Source organism: Corvus moneduloides, chromosome 2 (assembly GCF_009650955.1).
Source record: "Corvus moneduloides isolate bCorMon1 chromosome 2, bCorMon1.pri, whole genome shotgun sequence".
Taxonomy (NCBI): Eukaryota; Metazoa; Chordata; class Aves; order Passeriformes; family Corvidae; genus Corvus; species Corvus moneduloides.
Window position 1 is genome coordinate 42,440,630 of NC_045477.1, and position 15,227 is coordinate 42,455,856.

Consider the following 15,227-nt stretch of genomic DNA (forward strand, 5'->3'; position numbering starts at 1 on the left):
GAAAGGACCTGGGTGGGGGAGCTTTCCTGCAGAGAGCAGACTATATCCATCACAATGTTACTCATTCTGGCCTCAGTACTTAACTACTCAATTCAAACAGCAAGGGTTGACCTTGCAAGAGGCTTTCACTGGGGGGAAGGCTTCGCTCACTGCCTTCAAATGCACAGTTTTGATGACCTTCCAAAGTCACTTTGCAGGGTCTCTTAGGCTGTAGCTGAGTCAGGGCTGTTGAGAGCTGCTGATTTGCTTGAAGCATAGGAGGGGATAACAAGATAATTAGCATAATTTTCTTTCTCTATGCAGTATGAAGAAATAAACCATTTATAATGAGGGCTCAAAACTTTCTCTGAATACATTCTTCAGGAATTCTGAAATCAACCAGTAGCAGAACACATTTTATTTAGTGTATTTTTTTATATGCCGAACTATATTTGAAACACCTATAGAAGATTTTCCAATGGAAAATTGCATGAATTCTTGGTATCATACTCAAGGAATTCTGAGCTTGACTTACTATCAGTTTTTAGAACTGCCAAATCCCAGAGTTATCAGTTAAGATGTGAATTCTCTCCATTTTGTGTATGTCAGGGTATCAAAGTATCGGAGTCCAGGCTGAAATGGACTAGTACAATAGCAAAAAGGTCTTATTTTAGTGATGCTGAAAAATTAAAATAAGTAACTTCAAGCAGAGAAGAAAAGCCTAAATAAATATATTTAAGAGGTACACAAGTCATCCTCCATTAAAATTCATTTGGAGGAAAACACCTACACTCTTTTACTCTGCTCTGCAGAGCTGCAGTTCTTGGTGGGATAAGGTGAGCACCCAGTGTATGCTGCGAACAACGTACTCTGTACTCTGCTAGCACCACACTGACACACAAGAACAGCTCCCATTGCCTAATTAAATCCTAAGCTCTAGATCATGGTTTACTGCCTCCTAACAAAAGAACACATTTTATTCTGAACAATCTTCTCTGCTGAAAGCTTCAATATGCATTTTTCCCTGTCTTTGGATTGTTTTACTGTCTGGAGCTAGTCCATTTCCTCATCCATATAACAATGAGATTTTACAGTACAGTCAGTTTCATGCATCACTTCACTGCTGTGACTTAAATGTAACCGAGCCTTGGTGTGATTGGTGTGAAATCCAGCTGCTTTACTTATCAAGGACTGAAACCACTGGAGTCCTTAATTTAAAACTAGAACTAAAACGTTCTTTAGACTGGATGCAAATAATTCCCAAGTATTATTACAGAATGTCTGCATCAGAGACTCAGCTTAAAGGTAAAGCAGACATAAAAGAGATGCAATGGAGCACTAAGCTGGATACTTGGGGTCCAATGTTTACCCCTTCCTTCCCTGAAATCCTCTGCTTAAAACCATCCTCATTTCACATAGCTCGATGGCAAGTGTTTACCTTGAAGCATTGATCAAAATATTCTGCGATTCTGTGATCTTAATCAGAGGTAGGCACTGAAATCAAGAGACTGCAGCTAATGCCATGTTTTATTCAGAAAAAGGGAGGCCTTAAAGATTGAGGAGAAAATCTTTGCTGCTGGTAACTGATTAATTTTAAAAAGACAGGTGGTCTGTTAGGGTTGCTTTTAACACTTTATGTGTTCCAAACTTACACATGGTCCTAACACTATCTGAACATTTTACACTTTTTCATGCATCAGTCACAGAGCGGAGCTAAGGTGTAAGAGATGGCAGCCACCTTGCCATGGTATTCCTACACCACATGTCAAGGCCATCAAGCAAGGCAAGGAGGATTTGGGCAGCTGCAGACTGGTCAGCCTAACCTTAGTCCATGATAAAATTAAGGGGTAAATCCAACTTGGAAGCAATGCCCAAGCACATAATTGACAAGGGGATGACTGGGAACATCCAGAACAGATTTAACAAAACCAACCTCAGAGTTTGCTATGATGAGACAACTGTCTTGCTGGATGAGGTGAAAGCAGCAGAGGCATTTGCTGATTTTTGACAGTGATCCATAGTATCCTTGCAGCCAAACTGCTGAGATATAATGGAATAGGTGGACTACAAATTCAATAGACAACTGGAATATCGGAGAGACTTGAGGAAAATGGTCAGCACTTCCAAGTACAACTGGAAGCTGGCTATTATTTGTGTTCCCCACAGAGTAACGCCGGGGTGAATACTGCTAAAGATCTTCAGGTAGACTAGAGGTACTGCAGAAGCCATCAAAGACATTCAGAGCAGTGCTATAGCTGACTGAAGCTATGGTGTGGCTGAACTCGAGTTGGAAAATTCACAAAAAAGCTGGAGAGGGACTTTTTTACAAGGGCAAGTAGTGATAGGACAAGGGGATATTGCTTCATACTGAAAAAAGGTAAGTTTAGATTAAATATTAGGGGGAAATTCTTTACTGTGAGTGTGATGAGACACTGGAAAAGGTTGTCCAGAGAGGATGTGGATACCCCATCCCTGGAAGTGTTCTAGGTTGGATGAACAACCTAGAACAACCTGGTCTGGTGCAAGGTGTCTCTGTGGCAGGGCATTGGAACGAGATGATCTCTAAGGTCCCTTCCAATTCAGACAATTCTATGATTCTGTGATCTCAACAACATAACAACGAATATTGGGATTACCAACATAATGATATCCTCACAATTATATGATAATAACACATGAAACATTATTTTCCTGTTGCATCTTCTACTGGTTATATCATCTAAATGTGCTGACACTGATGAAAAAATTCTTCTCCATACCAAATTTTGACCAAACCCAGTGGCTTTTAGACTTCAACACATATGGCTGATGGTTTTGACTGTTCTACTGCACAGGGTAATGATATCACAATAAGCAATTTGTTGAATATACCTGGAAAATTGGAGAGCTATCTAAATCCTTCTCATGAGAGCTAAGAAGATCTTGCAATTTGCATTTACTGCAGAATCAGAGCACCAAGACAAACCTCCTCAATACAGCAACTATTATTTTAGAGGAACGAAAGATCAGAATTTCAGTGGGATTATAGTTGTTTTCATGGAACAAAGTGGAAAATATATAGGTCTATTATGGACTGGCAAACCGATTATCAGCTGTGGTACAGGTCAGGTAGCAAAAGCAGGCAAAACTATTGGACACAGCTTCACTGAAAGTAATGGAAAAAGAGCAGGTTATTCCAGTGATAAATAACATGCTACGTGCATTTTAAAAAAGGGTTTAATAAGAAAATCTTTCACTGCAGTGACCAACAATTACATTGCGTAACACACGAGGGAAAATCTCATTTGTCACAGAGGGGGAAGGTATGAATGTAGATTGGAATTAGATTGTAAAGTGAATGAGTGTGTGCGCAGATTGCATGCAACAGACAACTGAGTTCCTAACTGAAGAATGGTGGGAGAAATATTCTGGGTTTTAAGCACAGGGAATACTTTAAATTATCAGCTGTTTAAGAAGGTATTCCATGTACTTGGAATATTCAAATTTGCCATGAATGAGTGAGCATTCAGTATTTGTGATGCCTGCACGCCCTGTCTGGTGCACTGAAACTTGCTGGCAGCCATCCCAGAATCTTTCAAGGAAGACTGCTTGGACGTTCACAGTAATTTATTGACCACTGCTTGCAAGCCTCTGAGAAATTACATTAAAATTTTAACTTCTTGCTAGACCATTGTATGTAATGACGATTAGAGACTATTGTTAAGGACATGGTGAAACTTGCCTGATCTTGGGAACCCATTTGGCAATGAACAGCAGAAACATTCCATGAAGACCACTGGTCTGAGCTCACTACTCCCCTTCCAGAGAGCAGTGTGGTTACGCCAGCAAGAGTTTATTTATTTAACTTGTAAAGCTGTCACTGCAGACAGATGCTATTGCAAGAATGTCCCACCTGATTAATTTCCTCTGATAGCCAAAGGCTTCTTGCATACTATTTCCAAAAAAGAAAATGAGCTCAGAGGCAGGGGTAGTCTTGTTAATTACCAGAATGTATCTGTCTACATGTGTTCCTGCCTCCTAGCTTTATTTATGGGAAAACAAAACAGAACACCCCATTCCTTTCTAAAGACAATCCCTTTCTTTGGGTACCAGCCCCATCACATTTGGATTTACTTCTATGATGAGAAACAGTGAACTTGTTCTTTTTCCTTTCTTTCTTCATTTGTACACAAACCATTTCACAGGCAGAGGTCTTTTTTTAATTAAAACCCCTTATTCAATGGGAGGTAAAAAATCAGAGACAACAGCAAAACATAAATGCAAACAAGCATGTGGGAAAAGTTAAACCATGTTTAATTGATGGTTGAAACTGTTTACAACAGTATCTCTTAGAAGCTCTTCTAACATTATTAACCAGATAAATTCATGTGTTCAGAAATTTAACTAGGATGAAGATGCTTTCTTGAAACATGTCTGAACTCTCCTTATGACTCTCTAAAAGAACAGAAACCTATTTGTGGAGAAGTTCAACATAATTGGGAGCATGGATGTTTACTTCTTTACCTGTGTTCTTTCCATGAACAGTATTAAATAACCCAATAGCCAGTGACATCTTTTTGGAGATGCTTAATATTTGTAATAACCAAATTACTGTGACACTGAGGTCAGCAATATATTACATCAATGCAAAAGGAATTATTTTAAAGTATATACTTTGGTATGACCTGCTTTTTTTCTAAGAGCCTAGGATGAACATAAGGCTGAATATTCATACTTTCAGAGTTTCCAAAATGCAGCAATTGGTAGCAAACCTTTATAAGTATATTTACAACTGCTGAGGTTATTTGAAACGTCTATCATATTTTCATGTAGGTGTACACCATAGTTTATAGCTTATACATGGGCCCTCTTTTAAGGATTGTGAAAATCTGAATGTGCGTCTTCCCCTTCCTTTCCTGTCCTGTTCTGCCAGTCCAGGTTGCACTGTGATTTTACAGTCAGCTTTCACTGGAGTGGTTAACAGCAAACCTTGCGGAACATATACAGAATTAAATTTCAAACTTCATGTGGTTATTAGTGCGACACATCTCATGCCAATATCTCACTTCAATAGTGAGAAATGCAATAGAAATTTCAATAGAAATGCAATTTTGATTTCAATAGAAAGAAATGCACTTAATAGAATTGCATCAGTATTGTAGAGATGTGAGATCAGATTCTGTAGACTGAATGGAGTTATCGTAACTATAGATTTAATCCACATACTCTTCAACTTTCAGGTACTTGTAAGAGATATGCAGGAAGGGATTGATCTGTCTATGTATTTATTAATGTGTACAAATACATAAAATCATATAATCCTTAGGGCTGGAAAAGACCTCCAACATCAAAAATACAACCACAAAACCAGCACTACCCAAATCACCTCTAAACCATATCCCCATATGTCACATCCGCACACCTTTTGAAAATTTCCTGGGACGGTGACCACCACTTTTTCTGGGCAGTCTATTCCAATGCCTTACCACTCTTTCTGTGAAATTCTTTTCCCTAATATACAATCTAAGCCTCCCCTGGTACAACGTGAGGCTGTTTCCTCTTGTCCTGTCACTTGTAGCCTGGGAGAAGAGACTGACTTCCACCGTGCTACACCCTCCTTTCAGGTGGCTGTAGAGAGCAATAAAGTCCCCCCTAAGCCTCCTTCTCTCCAGGCTAAACACCCCCAGCTCCCTCAGCTGCTCCTCACAGGACTTGTGCTCCAGACCCTTCCCCAGCTCTGCTGCCCTTCTCTGGACACGCTCCAGCCCCTCAATGTCTTTCTGGCAGTGAGGGGCCCAGAACTGAACACAGGATTGGAGGTGTGGCCTCAGCAGTGCCGAGTACAGGGGGACGGTCACTGCCCTGGTCCTGCTGGCCACACCACTGCTAATCCAGGCCAGGATGCCATTGGCCTTCTTGGCCACCTGGGCACAGCTGGATCATGTTCAGCTGCTGTCGACCAGCACCCACAGGTCTTTCCCAGCCACTCTTCCCCCAGCCTGTGGCACTGCCTGGGTTGCTGTGACCCCAAGTTTAGGACCCTGCACTAGGCCTTGTTGAGCCTCATATAGTTTCCTTCAGTCCATCAACGCAGCACTGATGTGAGGAAGCAAAGATGGAGCCAGAATCTACTTTGAAAGAATAAAAGGTTCTGGACTCAAATTTTAATATAGGAAAACCTATTCAAATGTTGAAAATTACTTTTTTTGTTTTCTTTTGTTCAGAAAGTGGTTTCAGAGAGATTGAGCAGCCTTCATTCTTGGAGATATTAAAAACCTGACTTGACATGATCAACCTTCTATTGATGATCCTGCCTTGGGCAGGAGCATATAAGTTCTTGAGGTGTCCTCCCACTTCATCCATTCCCTGATTCTGTGAGTTTCAGCTACGATAAAATACTGTCTTCTTATTTGCCTGACCTTGATATTTGTAGATTATTAATTGGAAAATTAAGAAAACATACCATTTAAGTATCATTTATCACCTATCCCTGTTATCAGAACTAGTATTCAGCAGCTCAATTTTGAGCCAGAGTTTGGTAAGGGCAGAATGTTGTATAGGAGCGAAATTATTAGTGATTAATTTATACCATTTATATGGCATGATCTGAAAATGCTGTGAAAGATAGGCAGAGATTACATAAAATTGTTCTTACCTGCCTCAGGGCTGTTCTAACTTAGGATAAAAAAATAAAACCCAAGCTGGAAGCAGAAACAGATAGGTATCTGAAATAAATTATGATATAAGCTATTGCTCTCTTTGCTGCAAGGTTATCCCAGTGCCTATAAACATTCCTCAGAGATCCACACTGTCTGTGTTTAAAAGCCACCAAGCATTTCTAATTTAAGGATTTGTTAAAGCTATTCCCTACTCCTCACATCATCCAAGAACAAGCCTTTAATCTTGTCAGAAGTTTATGACTAAATAAAAATTCTTAACTGAAATTTTAAAAAGATTTCATTGTGGTGAGGTACTTTAGCCTAGAGAGCTGGTAACAGTCAGGGAATTTGGCCTTTAGTTTGAAGACAAAAGGAAAACTGTTATCAAACTTTTCTTCTTTTTCCTGTATCCAACCACCACCACCAAAAATCCTATTAAAAGAAATCAAGTAATAAAATTGTAACTGGAAAAACGTTTAGCTTCTTGCATAGCAAGAAGCTGAATTACATTTATAATAAACGGAGAAAATTTGATGCATCTGAATTTTCTGAGCACTACCAGATCAGACTGATACCTGTAGCCTGCCTAATTAGCATCAATAAAGCATCAAATGCTATTTTATATTTACGTGGTTATTTAAATAATATGGGATACTAGGCCAAATATGATCTGAGAATGAAATGAAATCTGGAGAGCAGAACCAGTACAGGATCCCGGTTTGTAATCAGCTTCTATTTTAAACAGACGTAGTGGTTTTGGTCCAAAATACTCATTACTTACTTACTTACTTTCTGTGAGATAAGAATTAGGAGAAAACAAAGCAGGCATAAAACTTAAAAGAATATAAAGAAGTTTATTAACAGATCTAAAAGAAAGGGGGGAAAAAAAATCATACCACACCTTCAGAACACTTCTTCTCCCCCCACCTTTCTCCCTTCTCCCACTGACAATGTAAAAAGACAACCCTTGAGATGTTCAGTCTGTTTACCACTTCCATAATAACCTTGTTCAGTTCATTTAGGGAGAGGAGTCTCTCTTGCTCATGCTATGGAGACATCTCCACAAGAAGTTCTCTCATGGCTCAGTATCACAGCGAGCCAGCTGCCTGGGTTGGTTCTCTGCTTGCATGTGAGTCCCTTCCTTTGACTTACAGCTTTCCCCACAACTGCTTTTGAGGGTCCAATCTTGACCTACTGGGGTACCATTTTAAGGTTGAGCTGTTCAGAAACAAAGGTTCTCTTCACCCATCTCTGGGAGCATCTTCCTCTCTAGGAATAGAGGCCCTCCCCCTTCCCTGGGAGAAAAAGGGTCCTCATCATCTTCATCTCTAAGACTATCTCTGGGAGCATCTCTAGGAACAGAGGTCTTCTCCTTCTGATTGGAGCAAGAGTCCTCATCACTTCCATCTCTCCCTGTTCAGACTTCTCATCAACTTACAGCTGCTTCAGCATTTGCTTATTCCAGCACAGGTACTTTTGCTCACAAGTACAGTTTGAACGCTCCACCCTCCATGCTTCCATGAAATTACAACGGGTACTCTAATATATCATAGTCTATCACCACCATAGCTTTACAGCAGAATTTCAGCTTTTAAGCATCTCCTCTTTCTCCTCTTTCAGGGTTTCAGCTCTTCCTTCTTTACTTAATGTCTGCAGGCTTCATCTATTCTGGAGGAAACTTACAGCACTAAAAGGGTTAATCTCACCCAGGCCTTGCAGCTGGAATTTCACTTATCATTATTGTCACATGATCTTTGCTGGGCAGCAGGCAGCTTCAGCTGAATCTTCGGCCGCACTGGAGAGAGGGAAGAAAGCCGGGCCGCGCCGTCTGCACAGAGCAGGGCTGTGGGGAGGCCGCGGGTGGCCCGGATCCGGCCCAGCAGGTCCCGGCCTGGACCCGGCCCGGACTGAGCAGGGCCTGGGCCGGGTCCGCTGGGCCCCGTACAGGCTGAGCCCAGTTACCTGTCCCAAGGCAGGAAGCAAGAGAGAGCTTCCTGGGGTTTGTTCATTCTTAAATGTGGACCACAGAGGCGGTGAAAATTTTAAGTGGCTTAAAAAATTGTCAGTATTCAAACTAGCCAGTTGATAGGTTCTGTCAGGTCATAGAGGAAGCTGTAAGCACCTCTTTGCAAGAAAATCACTTCCGCAGCTATGCTAACCCATGACAACAGAACATGCCCTTTATTTCTTTTTTATACATATCTATTGGTGCCAAATCCAGCCTGGATGAATAAAGGACACAGAGATCATGTTCTACAGGCCCCCCCCAGAGATCAAACCACCCTTGAAAGTTACTGAGGTGAAGTTTTTCCCCAACAAGGGTTGTTGTGGTTGCCTGAAATTTTTGACGTGCCAAAAGGGAGCAAAGTAAAGGGGTTCACTTTTTGCTGGATGGGAGCTCAGGGCTTTATCGCAGGTTCATTTGAAGTGCTGAGCCCAGAAACAAAGAAAGCCAACCTGTCTTGGAAATCGTACACCAGTACTGTGTCTACTAATACACTGTATGTGCCTGAGGTTATTCTTGTGCTCAAAAGACAACACCCATGTGATAGCCCACATTCCTACCATTCACCTCTTACTCTCCAAGTCAAGGTGGACACATGAATGGCGGGTGGCCTCTGCCAGATCCTGGTTCACACCCAGCAATGACCTGGGTTAAACAGGCTGACAATTTAGCAACGTGGTGACTGTATTTCAGGGCCTGGGAACACTTCCTGACAGTTTTCCTGAATACAGATACAGTCTATATATCCCTTTTAAGAGCACAGCCTCATAATTTAATAATAAGTAAGTTACAAACATGGAACTACAATTCTCTCTCCCTCCTTACCACATGCTTAATGTATGGGGGGATATAAATAAATAAATGGGGGAAATAAATGGTAAATTGCACAGAATTGGAACTGTGATTTGGGAAGTATAATTTTAAAGTTATAAAGAAGAATGCATGTGAATACACAACTTGAAAATAGATGACAACAAGAGAAATCAAATAAAATTCTTCACTTCAGCTCTTCTGTGAAAATTACAGCGATTGTCATCCTGGAGAATCCTAACGGACCTCCTACATCTATATTGAACATGAAGGGCAATTTCATCAGACCCTTCAGTGCATGGTTACCCTAGAGCACAACTCTGTTTCTTTATCATTATGGCTTTGTACTGCCAGCTAAACGCCCTTTTGTTTTACCATTTGGTGGATGATTTGAACTAACAGAAGGAAACAAGAAACATAACCCAGAAATGTGTGCTTTGCTCAATTACAGACGAAGATGTTAAACCATAATAATATTCCCTGCCAACATAATGAAAAACGGTGAGATATTCACATCCTAAAAAAACCAGCTGCACATACAGGTGTCTGCACCAGATGCTTCCCTAAGCACAATGTGATAAAAGTGATTATTCCTCACTCAACAGAGAACAGTCCCTAAACAGGGTATTTAAAGAAGGATGATAACACAGGTAATTAGGAGCCCCATGCTTTACACACAAAGCAATGCTTAAGAGGGTAAAGCTGAGAACCATCTGTCTTTACATGTAGACCTGTGTTTATACTTGTGAATTTATCCTAAAAAAGGGCAGTTTTCAGTCTGATTTCTCAAGTGAGATTCTACCTAGAAATTGATTAAGGATTAAACAACACATCCATGGTTTTTATAGGTGGTACCTTGCCCTGTGACTCCAACAGGAACATAAGCACCAGAATGTAATAATACCTGACTGACGGACTTTTCTATGAGGAGTGAAGGAATATCCTGGTCTTGCCCCAAAGTATGCATATAGTGTCTTTTCCTACCTTTGGACTTCCTGTCATGGTAGCTCCTGCCTCGATAATGGTGCCCACTGTCGGTGTAAAGATTCTCAAGATCTTCTTGCCAGGAGTCTGGGTTAAAGTGTTTGAGCAGATCCTCCACTGTGTCAAATGCAGCAATGGTCTGATCCAGTGCTTCTGCTGTGAGCGTAGGGTCAGTCACTGATGGAGAGGGATAGGATACCCCCTAAGAGTGACATACATCTCAGTGTACTTGGAATAAATTACAGCACCACTTTAAACAATTGAAAACAGTTATTGAGAAACTTGTCTCATTATTGAGTGAAATGGTTACTTCAGGCCATCTCTGCAAGTCTTTGGGCCAGGACTTTCTTTTACCTTTTTTTGTGTTTTTTTTTTTTTTTTTTTGTAAGGAGAAGAGATACCAAGAAATTCCCAAGCAAATCCCAGAGGAGATGCAAGGAGCAAAAGCACTGCCACTGGGGGACTGTCAGTATTTACATGCACTCCTCAAAGGGAATGATGGTTTGCACGTATACAAAGATGTAATGAAAATGTCTTTTGAAAGCCCTCTGATGGCCAGGGCCACAGAAATGGAGATGCCAGCTCTGTTGGTTATTTCACAAGAGGCAGATCAGAAACCACAGCACAGAAAGACAAATGCAAGAAGTTCACTGGACTGTCTTTCTCTGGTCAATTTGGACAACAAATTTGGCATGGTTAGAGACTTGAAAAAATGGCCCTTTATTCCCCAAAATTAAATGTATTACAAAACACTGATGAATTGACACTGAATTGGCCTCTTATACCAAAAATACAACTTATTAAGCAAACAGAAAAAACATGATATTTGGATCTTGGGGGTGCTGGTGGGTGAGAGGCTGGATATGAGCTGGCAGTGTGCTTGCAGCCAGGAAAGCCAGTGGTTTCCTGGGCTACATCCAAAGCAGAGTGGGCAGTAGGGCAAGGGAGGGGATTCTGCCCCTCTGCTCTGCTCTGGTGAGACCCCACGGAGATCAGAGCATCCAGCTCTGGGGTCCCCTGCACCGTGAGGACATGGACCTGTTGGAGTGAGTCCAGAGGAGGGACACCAAGATGATTAGAGGGCTGGAGAAAAGACTAAGATAATTGGAATTGTTCAGCCTAGAGAAGAAAAGGCATAAGGGTGACCTGTGGTCTTCCAATGTCTGAAGGGAGCCTACAAGAAAGATGGAGAGAAACTTTTTACAAGGGCATGTAGTGATAAAACAGGGTGGAATGGATTTAAAATGAAAGAAGGTAGGTCTGGATTAGATTTGAGGAAGAAATTCTTTACTGTGAGGGTGGTGAGACACTGGAACAGGTTGCTGAGAAAGGCTGTGGATGCCCCATCCCTGACAGTGTTCACGGTCAGGTTGGAAGGGGCTGTGAGCAGCCTGGTCTAATGAAAGGCATCCCTGCCCATTACAGGGGGTTTGAAACTAGGTGATCTCTAAGGAACCTTCTAACACAAGCCATTCTATAATTCTATGATCTCAGCAATGTAACAATGAATATTTGGATGACCAGTATAGTAATATCCTCACAATTATATCATAATACCAAATGGAGTATTTATTTTCCACCAGTAAGGACCAAATACCATTGTCTGAGTGCTCCCACCGAACTTCTGGCACAATTTGACTTTGAAAGAATGACTGCAGCAATTTCAGTTTTATTGGAGAGGACTTGAAACATTTTTAAGATTCTTTATTTAGAATCACAATATTCACTATCTTGATATCACTTTTTCCCTTGTCCAAGCACAAGGCTGAATAGTATGCAAATACTATGTAAAATATGTATAAGAAAAGCTATTAATGCAGATCTCTTACTTTCTGAAGGACCACAATCAAAATACATGATTTTGGCCAACAACAGGCATAGTGTAGCACAAGAATTGTTTGGTCTTGTAAGTTAAAACATTGGGGAGAAACCCCTAGAAACCTTAATTCTTTCATTAAAACCCAGCTCTGAAGTAATGCAGCAGAAATATGCCAGTTAAAATTAATGGCTTCCCAAAATATTTGTTTTGCCTCATCTCCCAAGTAAATGCATATGTTAAACTATTAATCTTTGTGATTAACTTCACTCAGTTGGGTCGTAATGGGAGGGTCAACTCATGTGAGTAAATTCACTCACTCGTTTGCAGAATAGTGCCCTTCAATTCCTACTATAATAGTTTTACAGCATATATATCTTTTAAAATTAAACACTTGTCTCTAATGGTAAGCTATATCACATAAGTAACAATCCTCGACATTTTCCTGCATATGTTTGCTGAAAATATGGACAGTCCAAATTATTAAAATTCAGAAAGAGAAGAAACAGCAAACACAAACAATAGTGCAGTCAAGAAAGCATAGGTGTGCTTTACTGCTTACCACCAATAGCCCTAAGACGTTTCAGAGGGCCCACTTGTGACTGCAGTGCCTCTCTAGCGCAGTGCTAAGACACAGTGCAGAGCCCTGTAAAAATTCATGACCCCTTAAAAAGGAAGGCATACCTCAAAGCCTCTCTCCTGACTTCAAAGTGGCTTGGAATAGAGACTGTCAGAGAGATGGAAGTCCCAAGAGTGGAAGAGCTCACACCAGCAAAGTGAACACAGCATTGCTATCTAAAGCAGTGGTGCAGCCAGCGTCATGCAGCGTGCTAACACAGGCACAGAGGTTACAAAAGGAAAAGGCACCCAAATGCTACTTTATTACTGAGGAGAGCTTGGTGGAGCTGATGGCAATCAGCAGGGAAAGATCAGACCCTGACTGCCTTTCAAAAGCAATGGAGAGAGTGCAAGGATGCTGAAAAAACAGGAGCATAAAAATCAGGCCACAGGTGTGTGGCTTACTCAATGCAGGAGTTTTTAATTCCATATGTTCAACTGTACATTTCATTACAGAAGTGGAGGTCAGGCTGTGAATATGCAGGGCATTTCACACTCATACAGGCAGCTGGGATTCCCCATTTTCTTTTCATATAAAAGCTCCTACTCAAGAGATTTGTGCAGCCTCATTCAAACACTGAAGAAAGCTTAACTCTTTCTCAGTGACAGCCAAATCAAGAGGAATTATTTCAACAGCTCAGATAGCCTCCTGGCAGCAACATCATGTGACAGGCCCAAAAGCAACTTTAAAGCCGCCAACCCAACTGCCTCTCTTTTGTCCTGCCAAGAATGAGGCGCTGGCTTTAGGAGAGTTTGTGCTCATCATAATCTGACTTCTGAGATCACATCCAAAGAGGGGGCAAGAGGAAGAGTGAAATGTAAGAAGTAATGAAGAGCAAAGATTTTCCATATTATGTACCTCCTCTGCATTTCTTGAAAGCACTGAATAAATTTTTCAATTACTGGAACACAAAGGTATCTTTTTTTGGTATGTGCTCTTGCCCTTAATTTCTGTTCGCTCATTCTTTTCACTTTCCTATCTCTATTGTGAGCCCGACAGGCAATTCAATGTGCATCACAGTTTTTTTGTTGTTCATAAAATTACTTTACATATAATGGAAACTAACCTTATAAGGAGTGGATTTTGTTTCTTTTTTTTTTTCCTGGGTTTGCCACGATGGGTTAAGGAAAGAAGCATTTGTTTTAACTTTCTGAGAAAAAACCCAAACAAAAAACCAAAACAAAATATAACTCTGTAATATGACCTTAGACATGGAAGAAAGAATTTTCTCACTCTAAAATTCTGAGAGTTGTAATGTGTCTAGGTCCTAAAATGAGTCCTTGGGTTACTTGTGGGCTTGAGAGAAGAAACTTAGACCTGCCATGAGCATCAGCAGAATTGTATGTCATCTTGTCCAACACTGACAGGTCTGAGTTTGTCCTTCTGCCTCTCAAAACCTTAACAGAATCCCTGAATCTTTCTCTCCTGAAGAACTTAGATGTCCTCAGACATTCTCCTTGGTGCCTTTGTAAAAAATTGCTCAATCTCCCAACCTTATTTTCTCTGAGGATAAAAAGGACTTGTGGGTGCAATGTGCAATGTGCTGGAGAAAGTGTATTTTATTAGATAGGGAATGGCATGGGAAAACCAATGAAACTGAGGTTCTGCTTCTGGTTTAGCTGTAGGTTCCCATGTGACCTTGGGCATCAGCTTGATACCTGTAATATTTGTATTGAACTTCCTTAGCTGTAATGAACACATTAAAAACAATTTTTCAGAAAAAAAAAGGATGCAAAAGATGAACTTAATTTTTCAATATGAAAAGGACACTAGGTTATTGTTTGGTATACTGTGCATTTTATGATGTTAAGGATGTTAACTAACATGGCGTTTACCATATGCTTAGTCTGATTTACATAGTTACCTGATGAGGGAGCCCTAGGCTTACTTTTTCAAACATCAGCCTACCATATTTTTAAACAAAATATTCCATCACATTGATTTTTTTTTTCCCAAGCCCATATTAGAATGAAAAATGAATTCATATCTTTTAGTAAAACTGCTCTAGCATCTCCTGCTTGGCACATCCAGTAGATCTCAGCCCTGCTAACATCACTCCTCAAGACTTTCAGCACAGTTGGTTCCAGGCAATCAGTGAATTGTATCATGAAAGGCAAGTGCCATTTGCAAATTCAAGAGTAAACACAAGTGTGATTGGCTTAATATCTTCTAATTTTGGCAGCACAGAATTTTCTCTCTACTTGCTGCCTTGATTGAACCCTGATCAGTAGAATTTACCCATATTTTATTTATTGTTCCTTCACCAGATACTCCTGGTAGCTACTGTAGCAAAGGTGCTATCACTAAGCTCTCTTCCATGAATGCTCCAGACACTGGTGTAAAGTCTGCTTTAAGCACTTATCCCCATCTCATGTG

General features: G+C 40.7%; 1 protein-coding gene across 4 annotated transcripts in view; it reads right to left on the bottom strand.

Moving 5' to 3' along the window:
* The window catches only part of PDGFD (platelet derived growth factor D), a 146,937-nt gene that overhangs the window by 19,406 nt on the left and 112,304 nt on the right, over positions 1–15,227 (bottom strand). For all 4 annotated transcript variants that reach the window (XM_032099274.1, XM_032099272.1, XM_032099273.1 and 1 more), the window contains one exon: positions 10,417–10,618. In XM_032099274.1, coding sequence (XP_031955165.1) covers positions 10,417–10,618 — 202 coding nt within the window. The remainder of the gene's footprint in view (positions 1–10,416; positions 10,619–15,227) is intronic.